We start from the raw sequence: 15433 nt of genomic DNA on the forward strand, positions 1-15433 counted from the left end.
TCTAATAAAAGGCACACATTTTCGCTTTCTTTACGACTCAAATTCTTTGCAAGGAAACTATTAGACGTTTTTACTCTACGAGTGACGGATAATATAAATATTTATTACGATACCAGTTAGGTGACGTTTTACTTTTCGGCATTTTATTTAGCTCAATATTACAGTCGAGAAATCTAATCCTCACTCAAACTTGTTCTCTGTTGCTAATCTCTTAGTTTTATTTATTTATTTACTTATACTTAAGGGTATGGGAATGGGTTTTATTTGCTTAATATTTTTACATACTTCCCAAGGAGAAGGAGATTTCTCTTCCGCTAAGGCTCCGTAGCCTTGCAGCTGCGAGGCTTACCTTTTAGCGTTAATAGTAAGACGTTTTTAGGAGGGGACAACCAGGGCGTACCTCACAATTCAGGCTTAAAAGCAATTACGCACTCTTTGCAGTTGTCGCCGATGTCGATGTCTCAGTTTGTGTCTGGATTTTCAGACGGAGTTGGTCTGCACCACCGACTTCCTGCTTGAGTCGCAGCAAATACGTTTCCCCTTTATCACCAGATGACTCTTATTTTTTTTTTTTTTTGCAATTTTTGGTCTGTCATTAAAAAGATAGTTTTCTCTTTTGACGCACATTTTTTTTATAAGCTGATATTTTACAGACAAGTTTCAAAATCCAGTTACAATTCTCTTCCTGTAGGACATGAACAGGGGTTGACATGAATCCGTGCATCTCGAGACAAACGGTTGATATCGAAAATCTTCATCATAACCCTTAGTTTTGTATATTTGCATTTGTCTGCCTGCACATATTTATGATAACTAGCAGTCCCGCATTGAAGATATTATTACAATTTTTTGATTCGAATTAACTGATTTGTGGGCTCCTGTTGTCTGTAAGATACTTTAGACTAATCTTACAATCCCTTTTACTCATCGGGGAGCAGGTATAAGTAATAGTAAATAAAGAAAATAACAATAAATCACTTATCCAAACAAGCGCCAATTTATGTTTTTTGTATTTTTTCGTTTGTCAACACTTAACATGGGCTTTAATAAGAAAAAGATACTGTGGCGCCATCCTTTTTAATAATTGAAGCTTAAACTAACTAATAGTGAAGACACGAAGCAACGACGCTCCAAATGTAAAAACCAAAATACATTGTAAACTTAAACTTAATTGTCTATGCTATTTTTATTCCAACTAAACTTGGGAGTCTTTACATAACTCTTAAAAAGTTATTGTAGAGTTTATGCGTTTTCATAAGTCAAGATTTTAAACGATTAATTGACTTGAAAAACATGTTAATAGTTTTGTATAACAAATGTGGATAATAAAATTGTAATTTTTTTATTTTATTTGCTGATTTCTCTTTATTATTTTAAGTTTACAAAACTCTTAGTGGAGACACGAACCAACCATTATCGTGTTTTGATTTCCACGTTATACAGTTTCGAATGTAAGAACCTAAATACATTGTAAATTTAAACATAATTTTCATTTTTATTCCAACTCAACTTCCTACTTAACTCCAACCTTATTATTATTATATCTTATTTATATTATTATATCTTATTTATATATATATATATATATATCTTATTTATTTTAAGTTTACAAAAAAAAATATGAAAGTTTGGAGTGAGCAGTGGCCAGGAACGCAATAGTTACTCCCTGGTAACAATTTAATAAGAATAGCATTTTTACTTTTACAATTAATATAACTGTAACCAAAATACACTGATAAGCGACACGCCCTTGTCGCCCCCACAACACGCAAGACGTTGTCACGCAAACAATTAAAAACAAAAACACCCAAATTTCATAATTTTTCTGGGATACGGATGAATTTTTGTTTTTTGGCAGATCAATAGAAATTTATAAAACTAATAAAAATGATTAAAAAATATCATATTTTTCAAAAGTGTAGACGTGACAGTTTGGGCCACTTTCGATGCGTCATTGTCTCTGGAAACTGTATGGTTAATTTCAACTCTATAGCTGCTATAGTTCCTGAGATCTCGACGTTTATACTGACAGACAGATAAACGGGCAGACGGACATGGCCAAATCGACTCGGTTCTATTGATCTTAATCGAGAATATACTCCATATGGTGGGAAACGATTCCTTCTGCCTGTTACATACTTTTCAAAGAATCTAGAATACTATTTTTTCTACGAGTAACGGGTATCAACATGATTTTGTTATTTAAATGTATTTTGTTATATGTTCTCATCCCAATATAAGTTGAGTATCGGGGATCTGATAGGCGAGGACCCCGACTTTTCCCCTGTTTGGCTTACAAGTTTTTGATGAAGAAGGGACAAGTGGCAATTTGTAGAAAGACACACATTAGTCAGGTAGGCTAATTGAGGATGAGAGTTGTCTTGACTTTCGGGCCCGGTCTATGGTAATTACCTGATTTCTTGGGGAAAATGAAAGCATCGCAAGACCATAAACGACTATTTGGAAATCCAACAGTTTGCTACCAACATTTATTGGTGAATTTTATTTGTATATTTTATTATTCTATTAAATATCACATTTTTTTTAGCTAATGAGGGTACTGGGTAATAATGCTTATGCCAAAACGCAAAGAAAATGGAATTTAATCAAAATGAATGTGACCCCATAACTGTGTCTTTGCGATGCACTTTCCACGCCTTATGTTTTATGAAAAGTACTAATTCGTGTTTGCAATACTCTGACACACAAAAAGTGACTTTAAATTCAGATAGAATACCTCAAAAGGTGAGTCACAATCTGGTAATTCAAAGATTTCAAGGCATGTGCTGGTTTAGACAAGTGGATCACGAACACAAACTCGATCACGATCGCCAATCCACATCAAAGGTTACTCATAGGACATTCTTGAAACTCCCTTAGAAATTACAGTCACAATACCGGATTTTATATGAAGCACGAATTAAATCGAGTTCAACTAGTTAGTTAGCATTTTAAGTCGTCTTTGGGCTTTAAGTTTAACCTTGAACGCTTTTGCGCTCTTGCCGGTGATTAAGTTTGGCAATAAAAAATAGACCAAGTTGATTGCCACGCAAATTAGCAAAATATTAAATAAAATTGTGAGGTGGTTCACTCACAGCAATAATGTCAACGTGGTAAATGTCATCGAAATACATATCGAGAAAGGTAAACAAAATACAAAAAAGAGAGAAAAAAATAGACAGAAAGGGGAACAAAAAAATGTTGTTCACCTTTCAGTTGGGTCTGCCTGTCACTTACAGCCTAAGTTTGTTACATGTTCATCTGGTCGCACCAAACAAAAACAGCCAAGGTCGTACGAATAGCTGCAAGACATTTTTTAAAATCTTTATTTTTAAAATAATTTTTATTTTTATTTAATTACCTTAAAACAAAAATTCAAAGAGAGTAGCTAAATTATTACGTTTACCATAGACATTTTAATAATTCAAGAAATTCAAGATTTTTAATTACAATTTTTTTGAATGAAAAAAAAAAATTGAATACAATAATATGGTCTTAAAAACTAAATAAATCGTGCAAAAAACTCTCAAATTGACACTATTTTAATGTATATGCTTTCTTTTTATGAAAACGTTACCTGAAAATACTTGACATAGTATTTCGTCCCTGGCTGTCTGTTGTAGACACATTTGTATGCAAATGCCAAACGGTGGTTCGTCTTGTTTTTTTCAGGTTTATTTGTTTATGTTTTATTAATTTTTTTATTTTATTTAATTTTTTTTTTTAATCTTGGGTTTAAGTTTCTTGAGATTCAAACTTCGGTCCCCCTCGTTGACTTCTCTAGTCTGCCGCCCACTCCCTTTGCGAGTCGATTACTGAATCGATTTATTGCCAATTTATGTAACTTTAGGGCATCGTTTTCAGTTCGATCTCTGTCTCTACTTTGATCTCAACACTCGCGTTGCGTCGTGACTCAATTTCAAAATAAACTGTTTAAAATTAAACAAATTTTCGTAATAAACTAAACCTTTAGAGCAGCACAAAGGCACATTAAAGTGGGTCACAAAATGAATACAACAAAGTGAAGTAAAAATTAATACTTTACAAGTCATTCATAATTAAATTAACAATATTCGATTTTGAATTTTTTTACTCATTGCTGTATATTTATGGGTGATATGTATGGCTGATTGAAAAAATGACATTCAATTTTTAAGTTTTAATTAAAAAGAAGATTAAATGAAAAGTGATTAAAGATATATATTTAAATGAAGGATATAATACATTTGCAAATCCCTGGAGCAGTATAAAAATAATCAATTATAGTGATATAAATAGTTCGGAAAACAATTTTGGTGGATAAATAGTGCCGTCGTTGACCTTTATAACTGTTCAACTCAATATCCAACCTTCACGAATGAGGAAATCTCACACGCCTACTTATATATATTTCAACTAGAAACTACTGGAAGGTCGTCAAAACTGAACACTTATTTTGATGTTCGACGAAAAAATGTTGTCCAATGATTCATTAAATGGCAGCCTACATAAAATATATTACTATGGTCCTACAACGTCGTCGTGGTTATTAAATTGTTTCTTATAACTCTCTTGACAGGCCAAGAATCGAGGTACATTGAACTCCTGGGGACACTTCCACATAATTGGGTAAGTTGGTAAAAATCTGTGGAATTATTAAATTTAATATGAAAGATCAACCAGGAACCTAAATATAAAGAAGTAACGCAAAGTTCTATGTGATCACAGGAGATTACTTCAGAGTTATAGCATTTGGGGATACTACGTGTTCAGACTTTGTAAGTGGTTTCCACAGGGAGAAGTTTATGGGCAATCCGGTATTTTTGGATTACTCTGCGAGACGAGTCCACACCATTTCCCTCTCCTCGTCCTGCAGTAGCCTCAATCCACTAATATTAAACGCCTCTCTCCCCTTATAACACACACGGCTCTTGCATAATAATTGACAGTTATAAATTTTACTTGACTTAACATGCGCGGCCAGGTTCAAAATAAAAAAAATAAAAATGAGAAAAGCCAAGTCGATAAACAGTCAGGAATGTACATATGCGTAGCATGACAAAGCAATCAAATCCAATATTTAAAAAATTATCTCGGAGCCTCTAAATAAAAGAAATGTTTTTTTTATGTTATAGAGGAAATTCAAGCAACATTTTTTTACCACCCTTCTGTTTTTAGATAAAAGAATAATTTTATTTCAAGTAAAATTCACAAAGCGAAATTTGATCTACGATTGTTTTTTGTGTAGTGTCTTGAGCAGTACCTAATTATTTTTGGCTTTTGTCCAGTTTTCCGGTCAGTTATCGCCCTCTACTCTCTTTAAAGTTCACGTAACTCTTATCGGCAGAGAGAGAGACAACAACTGAGGGAGAAAAAGATCCGGGCAATGGCTGGGTCTACGTGCCAGTGTTGTCTTTTTACATTTTTTTGAGTGGATTGGGGATTGGAGATCTCGGCGACGCCAACGGTTGCAGACCGCATTAACATTCCAAGTTGGCCACTCCTGTTTTTGTACATCTGTATGCAGATATGGCACACGTACATACACATATATATGCAAATGTATATATAAATAAACTTGTATACGTACGCTCTCATGAACACTTGAAATGTTGGATAACAGTTGTTTCTTTTCTTTTTTTTCCACCTTTGGTGCACTGGTTTTTATTACAATTTTATGAGCTTTTACACTACATAAAAAAGTCCGTACCTGTAGTGATTTAATCTTCTTGATGTGTTCCTTTGAAATGGTACCGGATGTTGGTATTTTTTTTTCACCTAAAAATAGGCTTACGAAGCATATTGTAATGCCACCGATGTTGACTATTTAAAATTTCATTGTGAGCTTTAAGTTTAAGGTTAGTCAAAAATTAAACATTTTGATTATCTTTATATTACAATAAGTCTAAAATTTAACAGCTGACTACGACTTCTTTTAGAATTTTTTTGTAATTTGTATACCCTCGCAGAGGGTATTTTGATTTAAGGCAGAACATTTAATTTTGGTTTCAAATTGATAAAAATGGAATGACTTTATACCTCCCATAGAATCAGTCGGGAATAAAATTGAAAATATTTGAAAAGATATCATAAATAGTTTTGCGTTCTTCACCACAAATTGCTTTTTCTGTTTTTTTTCTTTAATATAAAATTCCTGTAAGCTTTGGCCTTCCTGAAGATAGCTTCGATTCATAACTCTTGACCTCGAGTCGCTCCCGACAAAAAAAAATCCTGTTTACCCCAAAAAACAGGACCAGGTTTTAATTCTTAATTTTTGGTTCATTTTCTTGTTGGTTTTGAGTCGCATTTCTTATATGAATGTATGTACATATGCATGTCCTTGTCGTGGACATGTCGGGGTAACTTTATTAATCTGACCTTGGACGACGTACTTACCTATAAGACGATCACTCGAAATTCAAAAAGCTTACGAAGCTTCTGAAAAACACGATTATGGATAAACCGAGGACAACCAAAGATAGTTGATTCCTTAATAATGCATACATTGAGTTATAAGGCACAATCACTTCCTGGTTCGTTGCACTCGATGCAAAGAGGGAAGCTCTCACCTCTTCTTTTTGCCAATTTTGGTATTTGAACGCTGTAGTCTATAGTCAAGTGCCGAGACTATTAGATACCCGTTACTTAGCTACAGGAAGTGCGAAAGAGATTGAGATATGGGTGCCACTGCCTTAGTTACAACCTGGCTTTGCGCTGAGTAGTCAGCCAGTAGAATCTGCAAATTCATCACGTAGTGAGTAAACATGTACATATTCGAAAACTTTTTAGCTGTGTAACGAATATTTATGAGACGAGGCAATTCCTTTAATTTCCCTTCTCGAAAATGATAATTTTATAGATATTTTAAATTCACCAATAACCTTTACATCACACTGAACAACGAATTAATGTGTCAGTTGAATACATCCAGTTTTTTGGTCAAATGTTTTTCTGCCGCACTGTGCGGTGTCGAATATATAGCTATGAATGTACATATATACGTATCCCAAACTATGTCACATCGAGCTTGGGATTTCTCTGCTGGAATTGCATAAATACTCAGTAAGCAAATGAGCAATGGTTAATCAATAAGCCTCACGTATTAGATAATATTACAGTAGCGGAGGAGAAACTTGGGAAACCTGGGTGATGATCTGTTGGATCGCTTGCATACGAGCATGTTGCGTGCCCTGCTAATTGCAGTCGAAGCGGTTAAAAAAAGCGGCCACTGCGGCCAAAGCGGCGAATGTGTAATGCGGTTAATCAACGACGGCGACGAATAACCGTAGGAATAAATAAACGGCCTTGAGACCAGCTGCCAACCAGTTTTGGCTTATGAAATCAGCAGCAGTTAACTGAGATCGATGCGAACGTAGAGCATCCCAAAAACTGCAAGTAAATGTGGTTGGTGCACTAAGAAAAATTTTTGAATTTTTAAATATTAATATCATACTTTCTAAAAAGTTACACATATATGAAGAAAGTTTTAAATTAAATAATAACTACTACTACGTTTTGTATTGTTGTTATTTAAAATAATGTTCTAACGGGATTCATATTCTTTCAAAATGTTTCCACATATATTCACAAGCTTTACAAAATATCCGTTTTATTAAGAGTGAATGAGATGTGGTGTCGTGTTTTTTTAAAGCCAAGACCAGTGAAGCTCAAAATTTCCTAGTGCCTAGACGCCATTGAAAGCCAACAACGATCGACTGCAGGTGTAAATGATTTAGTTTTAGCATGGTCATAACAGAAAAAAGTGTACATATATGCATACATACATATGTACATACTGTATCGTCACTCCTGTCCATCGTTCTTCGCTCCTCTCTCTTTAGCGCATACAAGACCCCAGAGGCCTCCGATCTCCGATGTTACCGATATTTTGAGCCGAAGCTGAAGTCGAAGTCGCAGCCTCTGCCGCTGTCGCTGCTTCAGTCGACGGCGGCAGAATCGCAACGGCATCGGTTTTAGATGGCTGAAGCGTTCATCATTTTGCCATTTCACGTTCAGCTAGCAGCGAAATCGAAAGTGACTGCTCCCCGAAGATCCGAAGATAAAATAAATATAGAGAGGTCTTCAAAAAAAGTTCATGGTACTGCCACAAGATCCTCCCGGCAGGTGTGTTTGTGTGTGTGCGTGTGTCTGTGTGTGTTGGTTGGCGGTATATAATGAGCGTAACCAGTGGTTTAAGAAGTCAAAGCCCAATCGAAAGTTGAACACAAGAAACCGCAAAAAGCACCAGAAAGTGCATTTTGAAATATATATTTTTTTATATTTTTTTATACGTTTTGAAATGTTTTGAATGTTGGACCCTTGTTAGAATTCTTTGTCACTCAAATAATCAGCACGTCCTCATTCCATTAATTGATATACATACATTGTTGACGAAAAAAGAAATAAATGCAAACAACCAAAATAGTTGTAAAAAACGTAAAATAAAAGTGAAAAGTGAAAGTGCAACTCGAAAAAATGTCGAAAGTAAACAACAGCAACTAAGCAACAATAACAACAAGAAAATATGGCCCCGCTTAAAAACACACAAAATACAAAGTGCATTTCAATAAAAGAAAATTCAATTTCCGTCATTACATTTTTGCGCTCTTTTTGTACGCACATTTTTTACATTATTTTTTTTTTCTTTGGTAGAAGCTGAAGCACGCAGTTGACTTTCAAAAGTGTCATTAAAATCTATGAAAAATCGCAGTTAACGAAAAGGTTGCTGTAGCAGCATTGAAGTCACCTAGGAGCAACAAGAACAACAATCACGTATCACAATGCTTCTCAAGGTGTAAGTACAACCAAAATTAAAAAATATTACGAACTATCGGGGAATGGCCGAAAAACAATCTAACCGCCCAAGGTCAAGTTAACGATCTGTAGGGGCTTTAATTGGTAACATTTCATTTCATATTTTATTAGTGCGTGCCAGTGCAACAGATTTCCATATTTTTTCTATATACAGCCTAGGTCACTAGTTGAAAATATTTTGTTATACTATTTAATCGATTTACTTCTTGTGCTTACAAATATAATCTATTGGAACATTAGACTTGTAATGTTTAACGTAATGGTTAAAGTAGAAATTACTTATTCGTCTGCAGCGAGCTGCTAACCTTGGTTAAATATAGTTATGTATGCAAAAGATCGAGCCGGCGAGGTTAGCGATCTCTCTTTCAAAAAGGCCTTTTGGAATACACATCCACACAGATGTGTGGAAAAGATGGCAAAACGACAAAGACGCGGACCTTAGGTTTCATGGCTGGTATAATACGGCTAGTTTCTATTGCAACAGTAAGTGCCGATATATCAGTTTTTTATAAGTGTCTTATTACCGCTTCACTGCTTCTCGAAGACGTCAATGGCCGCCGAAGCTTAAAACACGAAATCCGAATTCCTCAATCCGAAGCTAAAGCTAAAAGCACCGGTAGACACTATATTTCCTTTCCCGTTTTTGGCGAAATGAATCGTCAAATTATAATACAAATTGCATGCCACACCCGCTAACGGCTAAGCAAAAAATAAATCAACAGCACTCCCTTTTAACGGATTTGTAATGCTGATGGAAGTTGCAGAGTCAGAGAAAAACCATGGGTTCATATTGGGAGTGGAGTAGGATTCTCAAAAGTAAGGGATTTGTCTATAAAACATTATTTATAGTACCTTGTAATAATAAGACATAATGAAATTTGTTTTAAATACCGCAAATTTTTATATTATTATCCAACAATATATACGTACGTATTTATTATTTTAATTCTACTAATTAATTATTTAATTCCTATACTTCAATATTATTATCTATTACTGAATAGAACTAATTTCACATTGCGTGACAGAGTTATGCTACACATTCTGTAAGCTTTGTTAACAGGTTATGCTTCAGCCATTTATTGAAGATAATAACCAACAGGAACTTGGAAAAGTTTCTCTTTCGTTGTTAGCTAGAACTAAGCACAAAATATTACGTATTTTTTATTGCGGCCAATGCATTTTCAAATGAATAATATGTTGCGCGCATTGTCACCTCATCCATAACGTGGGCCAACCGTCTTGTCTGAGGGAACAACCCTACACCCCCCTCTGCACAACAATAGCAATGTGGCTATAATTATAACTTTTCTTGAGTCACAGACTTATGGCTTTTGGCTATTGTTGAGCTGTCTGCTTTTGGGGCTGTTGCAATTAAAGTAAGTTGAAGTTGTCTACCTTTGCAGAAAGGTGTTGCCAGCCCAGGTTGCTGGTTGTTGCTGGTTGTTGCTTGCTAGTTGTTTGGTTGTTCGCTAGTCCCCAAAACTTGTTTGAGAAGTGAACGCCAGCAGCCAGACTTGCACACAATTCAAAATGTTAAAAGTTATCGTCAAGAGCGCTCTGTTCGCGTACACAGGAAAAAAATATTCGGGGTCAGGAAAAATTAAAAAATTGATATAGTTATAGTCCATTATAAAAAGATTCGGTCCGATTCCTTTAAATTAAGTTGGATTTATAACATTCTGTTGTTAATGTCTAATTTTAATATCTACCTAGAACCGAGTCCACACATGATTTTCTTTAAGTAGGATTAGTTTCCCTGGCTAGAAACTGAAAAACTTAACTGGCGAATTTCAATCTGGTTTTAACTGGGTTTGAATCAAAATGGGTTAACACCTTTTGTAGTGGAAAGCCGGTTCGCGATTCCTGCGTCTAGTTTCCTGATCGTTTTTGGACCATTTTGCGGTTTACCTTGAGTATCGCTTTCATTGCATTGCATCGCGGATTTAAAGAGCCCAACTATTGTGCGGTGATGCCGGTGGTGCTATATAGCCAACGATGCACGCTTTATAAGACGGCTAAGCATGATGGCCAATTCACTTTGCGTGGCTAACAATATTGTGAAAGGTTTTCATGCCAGATTGGAGATGAGGCAGCAAATCGAAGATTTCCAGCTGGGGCTGTAAAGCTGACTTGCCATCTTAAACTGGCAAGTCGTTATAGGTCACACCGATCGGAAGCCAGATAGAAAGCCTTAAGAGAATATCACTTACTAATGGATTTTATTTAAAGTCTAAATTCTGAAAACAAATTTTATAATAATATCTTTTCCTATGTTTTAATACTATATGTTCTTCCATCGTTTTTAAAAGTTTGTTTTTAGAATAACTGTACTAATGTTAGGAAGTACCACATTTCAGAAAAGCAGTGAATATAATAATTGGTTGCCTTTTTTAGTTTTGGAGGAGACACATTTCTTCAATGCATGGGGGACAGATCATTAAAATAATATGTACATTTTTTAATATTGAATTAATTTAAAATATTTTTACAGATTTTTACTGGTCTTCGTCGCCACCCACTACTTGGTAGACTCAGCGGATCCCCTTTCCAATATACCCAGCGAAAGTAAACCCAAATCGTTCGAGGAGATTTTACCTTCGGCGGTTCCCTTCGAGACCTCACACAAACATCCGGGTGCCGGGGAGAGGAAGGAGGGATTTCAAACCTCCCATAAAATAAGCATAAGGGCCACCGATTCCGCTGACTATTCGATGAATCTGCTGCCTACTAAAGAGCGACCCGAATTGAACCCCGTTTTGAGTGCAATTATCAACGAAGATGTTATGAAGAGCATCGAGGCCAAAAGAGCCATAGAAGAAGAGGAGCTGGCCGAGGTTAGGCGTGAAATTGAGCAGGCCGCCGTGTTGGAGTTGGCCCAGAAGAGGGGCTTTACCACTACCGAGACACCTGCTCTTCTGTTGACGACTTTGCCCACAGCTGGCAAGAAGCTCGATAACTTGGATGAGGACATAGTCGTGGATCCTCACGAAGATTTTATCAACCAAAATTTTGCCCTGGAGAGTGCGGGCAGTGAGAACACCAAGAAATCCCGAATAGAGATTAAAAAGGGACCCAATGGCCAGGACTACGAGTACGAGTATGTCTATTACTATGAAGAGGACGATGACTCAAGCAAGGTGGATCCATCTGCGGAGCCCGAACCGCGTGGTAAGACTAGATATACCAATATCGAGAGGAGCACGACGGCCACTCCGAGTGGAAATAGCCTACAGAGTGGCAAGGCCAAAGGAAGATCATCTGATACCTCTGAAGATATAGAGGCTGAACGCCTTCCAATGATCACTCGGTTTCCCAGCCGTGGCAAGAACATTGAAGTGCCACCAACAGCAGCTCTTGATTCTTTGGAAATCGCTGCCGAGCGCAAGAAGATTAGTGTTAAGCGCCCCAGTTTGGAGTTGGTGGATAGTGCTACATTCAACACGGATGAGAAACAGACCAAGGCAGCTCGCAAGGGTGAAAATGAATTAAAACCAGTAATTGCTATCGAACAGGAGGAGGCAGCTAGAAAGAAAATGCAACATGTTAAGGAGGAGCAGGCAAGAAAAGATAAGGAGACCGAAATGTCAATCGATCAGGAGGATTTTGAGCAGACCACGCCATCCATGGAGAAGGCCGCTCTAGATCTTTATGCCATATTGACCAATGAAAACCTTAATAACGAACAAACTACTGTAATTCCGGATACTGTGGGTTCAGAGGGTTTCACCACTTTTGCAACAGAAACTGCAAGTACTGATGAGGATGAGGCCGGTGTCATGACCACCCTGATTAATGAGATTTCATCGAGTACCAGCACCACTACGACGGCAGCAACAACCACCACGACTACAACAACAACGGAACCACCTACAACAACCTCCACCACTACAACAACCACGGCTGCTCCCTCTCTTTTTGGTGGAAGGAGAGCTGGCTTGAGTGGTTTGGGCGGACGTAATCGCTTTAAGTTAAACAGGGCTGAAGGTGGCAGCACCACCACTAGCACCACTGAGGCATCGGTGGCTACAGAAACAAACAAGACTGGTAGAAGTAAGTTTAAACAATTTAGGACCTTTTAAAATTTTTTTTTCTTATTCATGGGGAATTTGTTAAAATCATGGAACTGGAGTGCTATATCCGATCCTCGTAGAGTATATACTCGTACAAGATAAATTTAAAAGTAACGTGTTGAAGAAAGCATTTTCGACCCCATTAAGATCATTTATTCTTGATCAGGATCGCTAGCCTGGCCATCTGTCGGTACGAGTACTTGGAATTGTAATACCTAGAAAGTTGACATTTGTCAAATTTACAAACAAAAATTAAAATATGGCAAATATTTTCTTTTGCAAGATCGTTTTTCGCGCCCCTCTATAGGAGGGCGTTCTCGACCCGGAGCTCGCACCACCACAGCACCTGATGCCACATCAGTAGCCGCCCCTGCCGCCGAGGAGGGTATAGTGGTTGCTAAGGAAGTCAAGCCTGTCAGTACGTCCTTCGCACGAGGAAGACGTAAGTATTTATTTACTGTAAACTATGATTTTAACTTAAATTAACTTAAAAGTATATAAATTAATAATTTGCCAATACTTTTAGTATATAAATATTTAAAAAAGATTAGCAATTGTGTGTCAAGCACTCTTGAACCTCTTTAAAGAGACAAGATCCGGTATAAATCAAATAAAGTATCTTAATAACAGGGTTTTGGCACTTACATATCTCGACCAGTGACTTTCTAAAATTGCAAAATACTCAAGCTGAACAAGAACTATAAGGTTTTTTAATAAATTTAATAATTACAATCACATCAAATAAGACAAATACCGTTTAAATATATATTATTGTTGGGCACAAAATTTAAAAAACAATACTAAAGTAATAGAATTTTTAGCTCGCAACCGCTTTAGCTTGCGCGTCTCAACCACGACTGCGCGACCCAGCGAGGAATCTCCAGCTGAAGATGACGCCCCCGCCGAATCTTCATCAACCACTACAAGAAGCACATTGAGGGGTCGTCCCGGACTAGGATTACGTGGACGCAGTCGTACAACCACTTCAAAGGCACCCGCTAGTTTAGAGGGTGCCGAGGCGGTAGAGCCTACTGCAACTGCTAGTTCCGAGGACGTCAAGTCCGGATTAACTTCGCCTTCTACCGGGGAATCAGGGCGTCCGTCCCGTTTTAACATTCACCGCGCTGGTGGCAATCGTCTGTTGTCCCGCGGAAAACTGGGAAGATCGGGAGTAAGCACGGAAGCACCCAAGGAAACACAAACTGCCGAAGATTCCGCCGCCGAAAGCAGTAGCCATCTCAACGACGTCAAAGAGGAGCAGACGTCCGGTGACGAGTTTAGCGAAAAGACGAACGAAGCAGGTGATTCCGCCGCCGGCGTTCCAGCGGCTCCTGTATCCGGGTTAAATCGTCTTAGAACACGACCACGTCTCAACGCCCTAACGCATAAGACTGATGCGGTTAAGCCTAAGGCATCCGCAGCCCCCGCCCCCGCGCCAAGGAAGATTAATCCCCTTTTGGCAAAGCGACGACTCCACCTGGGAGCCACTTCCACCACAGGTAACGGCGTACGCTAGGAAACTAGGGCAAAATTAAAAGTTTATAGATTTCCGAATGCTGACATCCCAGTTCAAAACGTGATATATATAATCATATATCCATTTCTTCTTACAGAGTCCCCCGCTGAGGAGGAGCATTTAGCGCTGGACTCCTCCGCGGAGCAGTCCGACAAAGAGGAGTCGTTTTCCGGAGGAAGCAACGAGACGGGCGGAGAAGGCCTCGGTAAGCCGGAGCATGAAACTACGGAAGCAACGGAGGCAACAACTAAGCAGCAGGCCCGCGGTCTTGGACTTTTGGGACAGCGTCGCCGTCTGCCGCTCCGCAAACCCGGAACGATCCTGTAAAACAACAAATTGCCATCTACCCCCGTTTGAATCCTGTAATAATAACTTGCCCAGATTTGCTGCAGCATACTCCTAGAGTTGGGCTGGGTGGCCCACACAAGCGATAATAACATTTAACAATTGTTTGATATATGTACTTTTTTTAAGTTTTCTTCTCCTCGTACTTGCCTTCCAAAAACTCGTTAGCTTTGTACACATATGCCTTTAATTAAAATACTGATAGATGCGGATATTCTTTGCAAGTAAGAGTACCACTTACGTCATTAGAAAAAGTCACCAAAAGGAAAAACATGGAGCGACACAAGAACGAGGAGATCTAAGCCACTCGTAGACCACTAAGCACAAAGTACCCGAAAATTATAACTATAATATGATTGCCAACTTCCCTACGAATATGTTAAACCCAACATTCTCCCCTCCTTTTCCCTCTTATCCAAATCGACGCCGATACACTTATTATATTTTTTTTCTGAGATACAATTATAAACACAAAAACGACTTTTAACTATATATTAAATAAAAACAAAAGGAACAACATGATAATTTATTCAAACACTTTTTTGACTTGATTTGGTAGGGTGCACCATTTGAATAATATTTTTATTGATCTAGCCTAAAGACGTTTTTTTTTGAAAATGAACACCAACTTGAAATACTTCATTCTTTGTCTCAAGTATAGCCTTGATTACTCCAAAGTTATCTACATGTCTTTTAACATCAACTT

General features: G+C 37.6%; 1 protein-coding gene across 2 annotated transcripts; it reads left to right on the forward strand.

Moving 5' to 3' along the window:
- The first annotated feature begins 7982 nt into the window (after nt 1–7982).
- Nucleotides 7983–15055, forward strand: LOC117147562 (flocculation protein FLO11). Of its 2 annotated transcripts, none has more exons than XM_033314503.1 (6): nt 7983–8103; nt 8632–8773; nt 11288–12846; nt 13150–13308; nt 13688–14365; nt 14480–15055. In XM_033314503.1, the coding sequence occupies exons 2-6, from the start codon at nt 8760–8762 to the stop codon at nt 14707–14709; spliced, it is 2640 nt and encodes an 879-aa protein (XP_033170394.1). In that variant the 5' UTR covers nt 7983–8103; nt 8632–8759; the 3' UTR covers nt 14710–15055. The 2 variants fall into 2 exon arrangements, with proteins under 2 accessions (XP_033170394.1, XP_033170395.1); XM_033314504.1 differs by having other exon boundaries at nt 7983–8077.
- Nucleotides 15056–15433: the final 378 nt, after the last annotated feature.

This window comes from Drosophila mauritiana, chromosome X (genome assembly GCF_004382145.1).
Source record: "Drosophila mauritiana strain mau12 chromosome X, ASM438214v1, whole genome shotgun sequence".
NCBI classification, from domain to species: domain Eukaryota; kingdom Metazoa; phylum Arthropoda; class Insecta; order Diptera; family Drosophilidae; genus Drosophila; species Drosophila mauritiana.

Bases quoted from the DNA above. Each gene is read 5' to 3' on its own strand.
- LOC117147562 (XM_033314503.1), top strand. The intron at 12,847-13,149 runs GTAAGTTTAAAC...TTCTTTTGCAAG, and splicing joins AACAAACAAGACTGGTAGAA to ATCGTTTTTCGCGCCCCTCT. The intron at 13,309-13,687 runs GTAAGTATTTAT...TAGAATTTTTAG, and splicing joins GTCCTTCGCACGAGGAAGAC to CTCGCAACCGCTTTAGCTTG.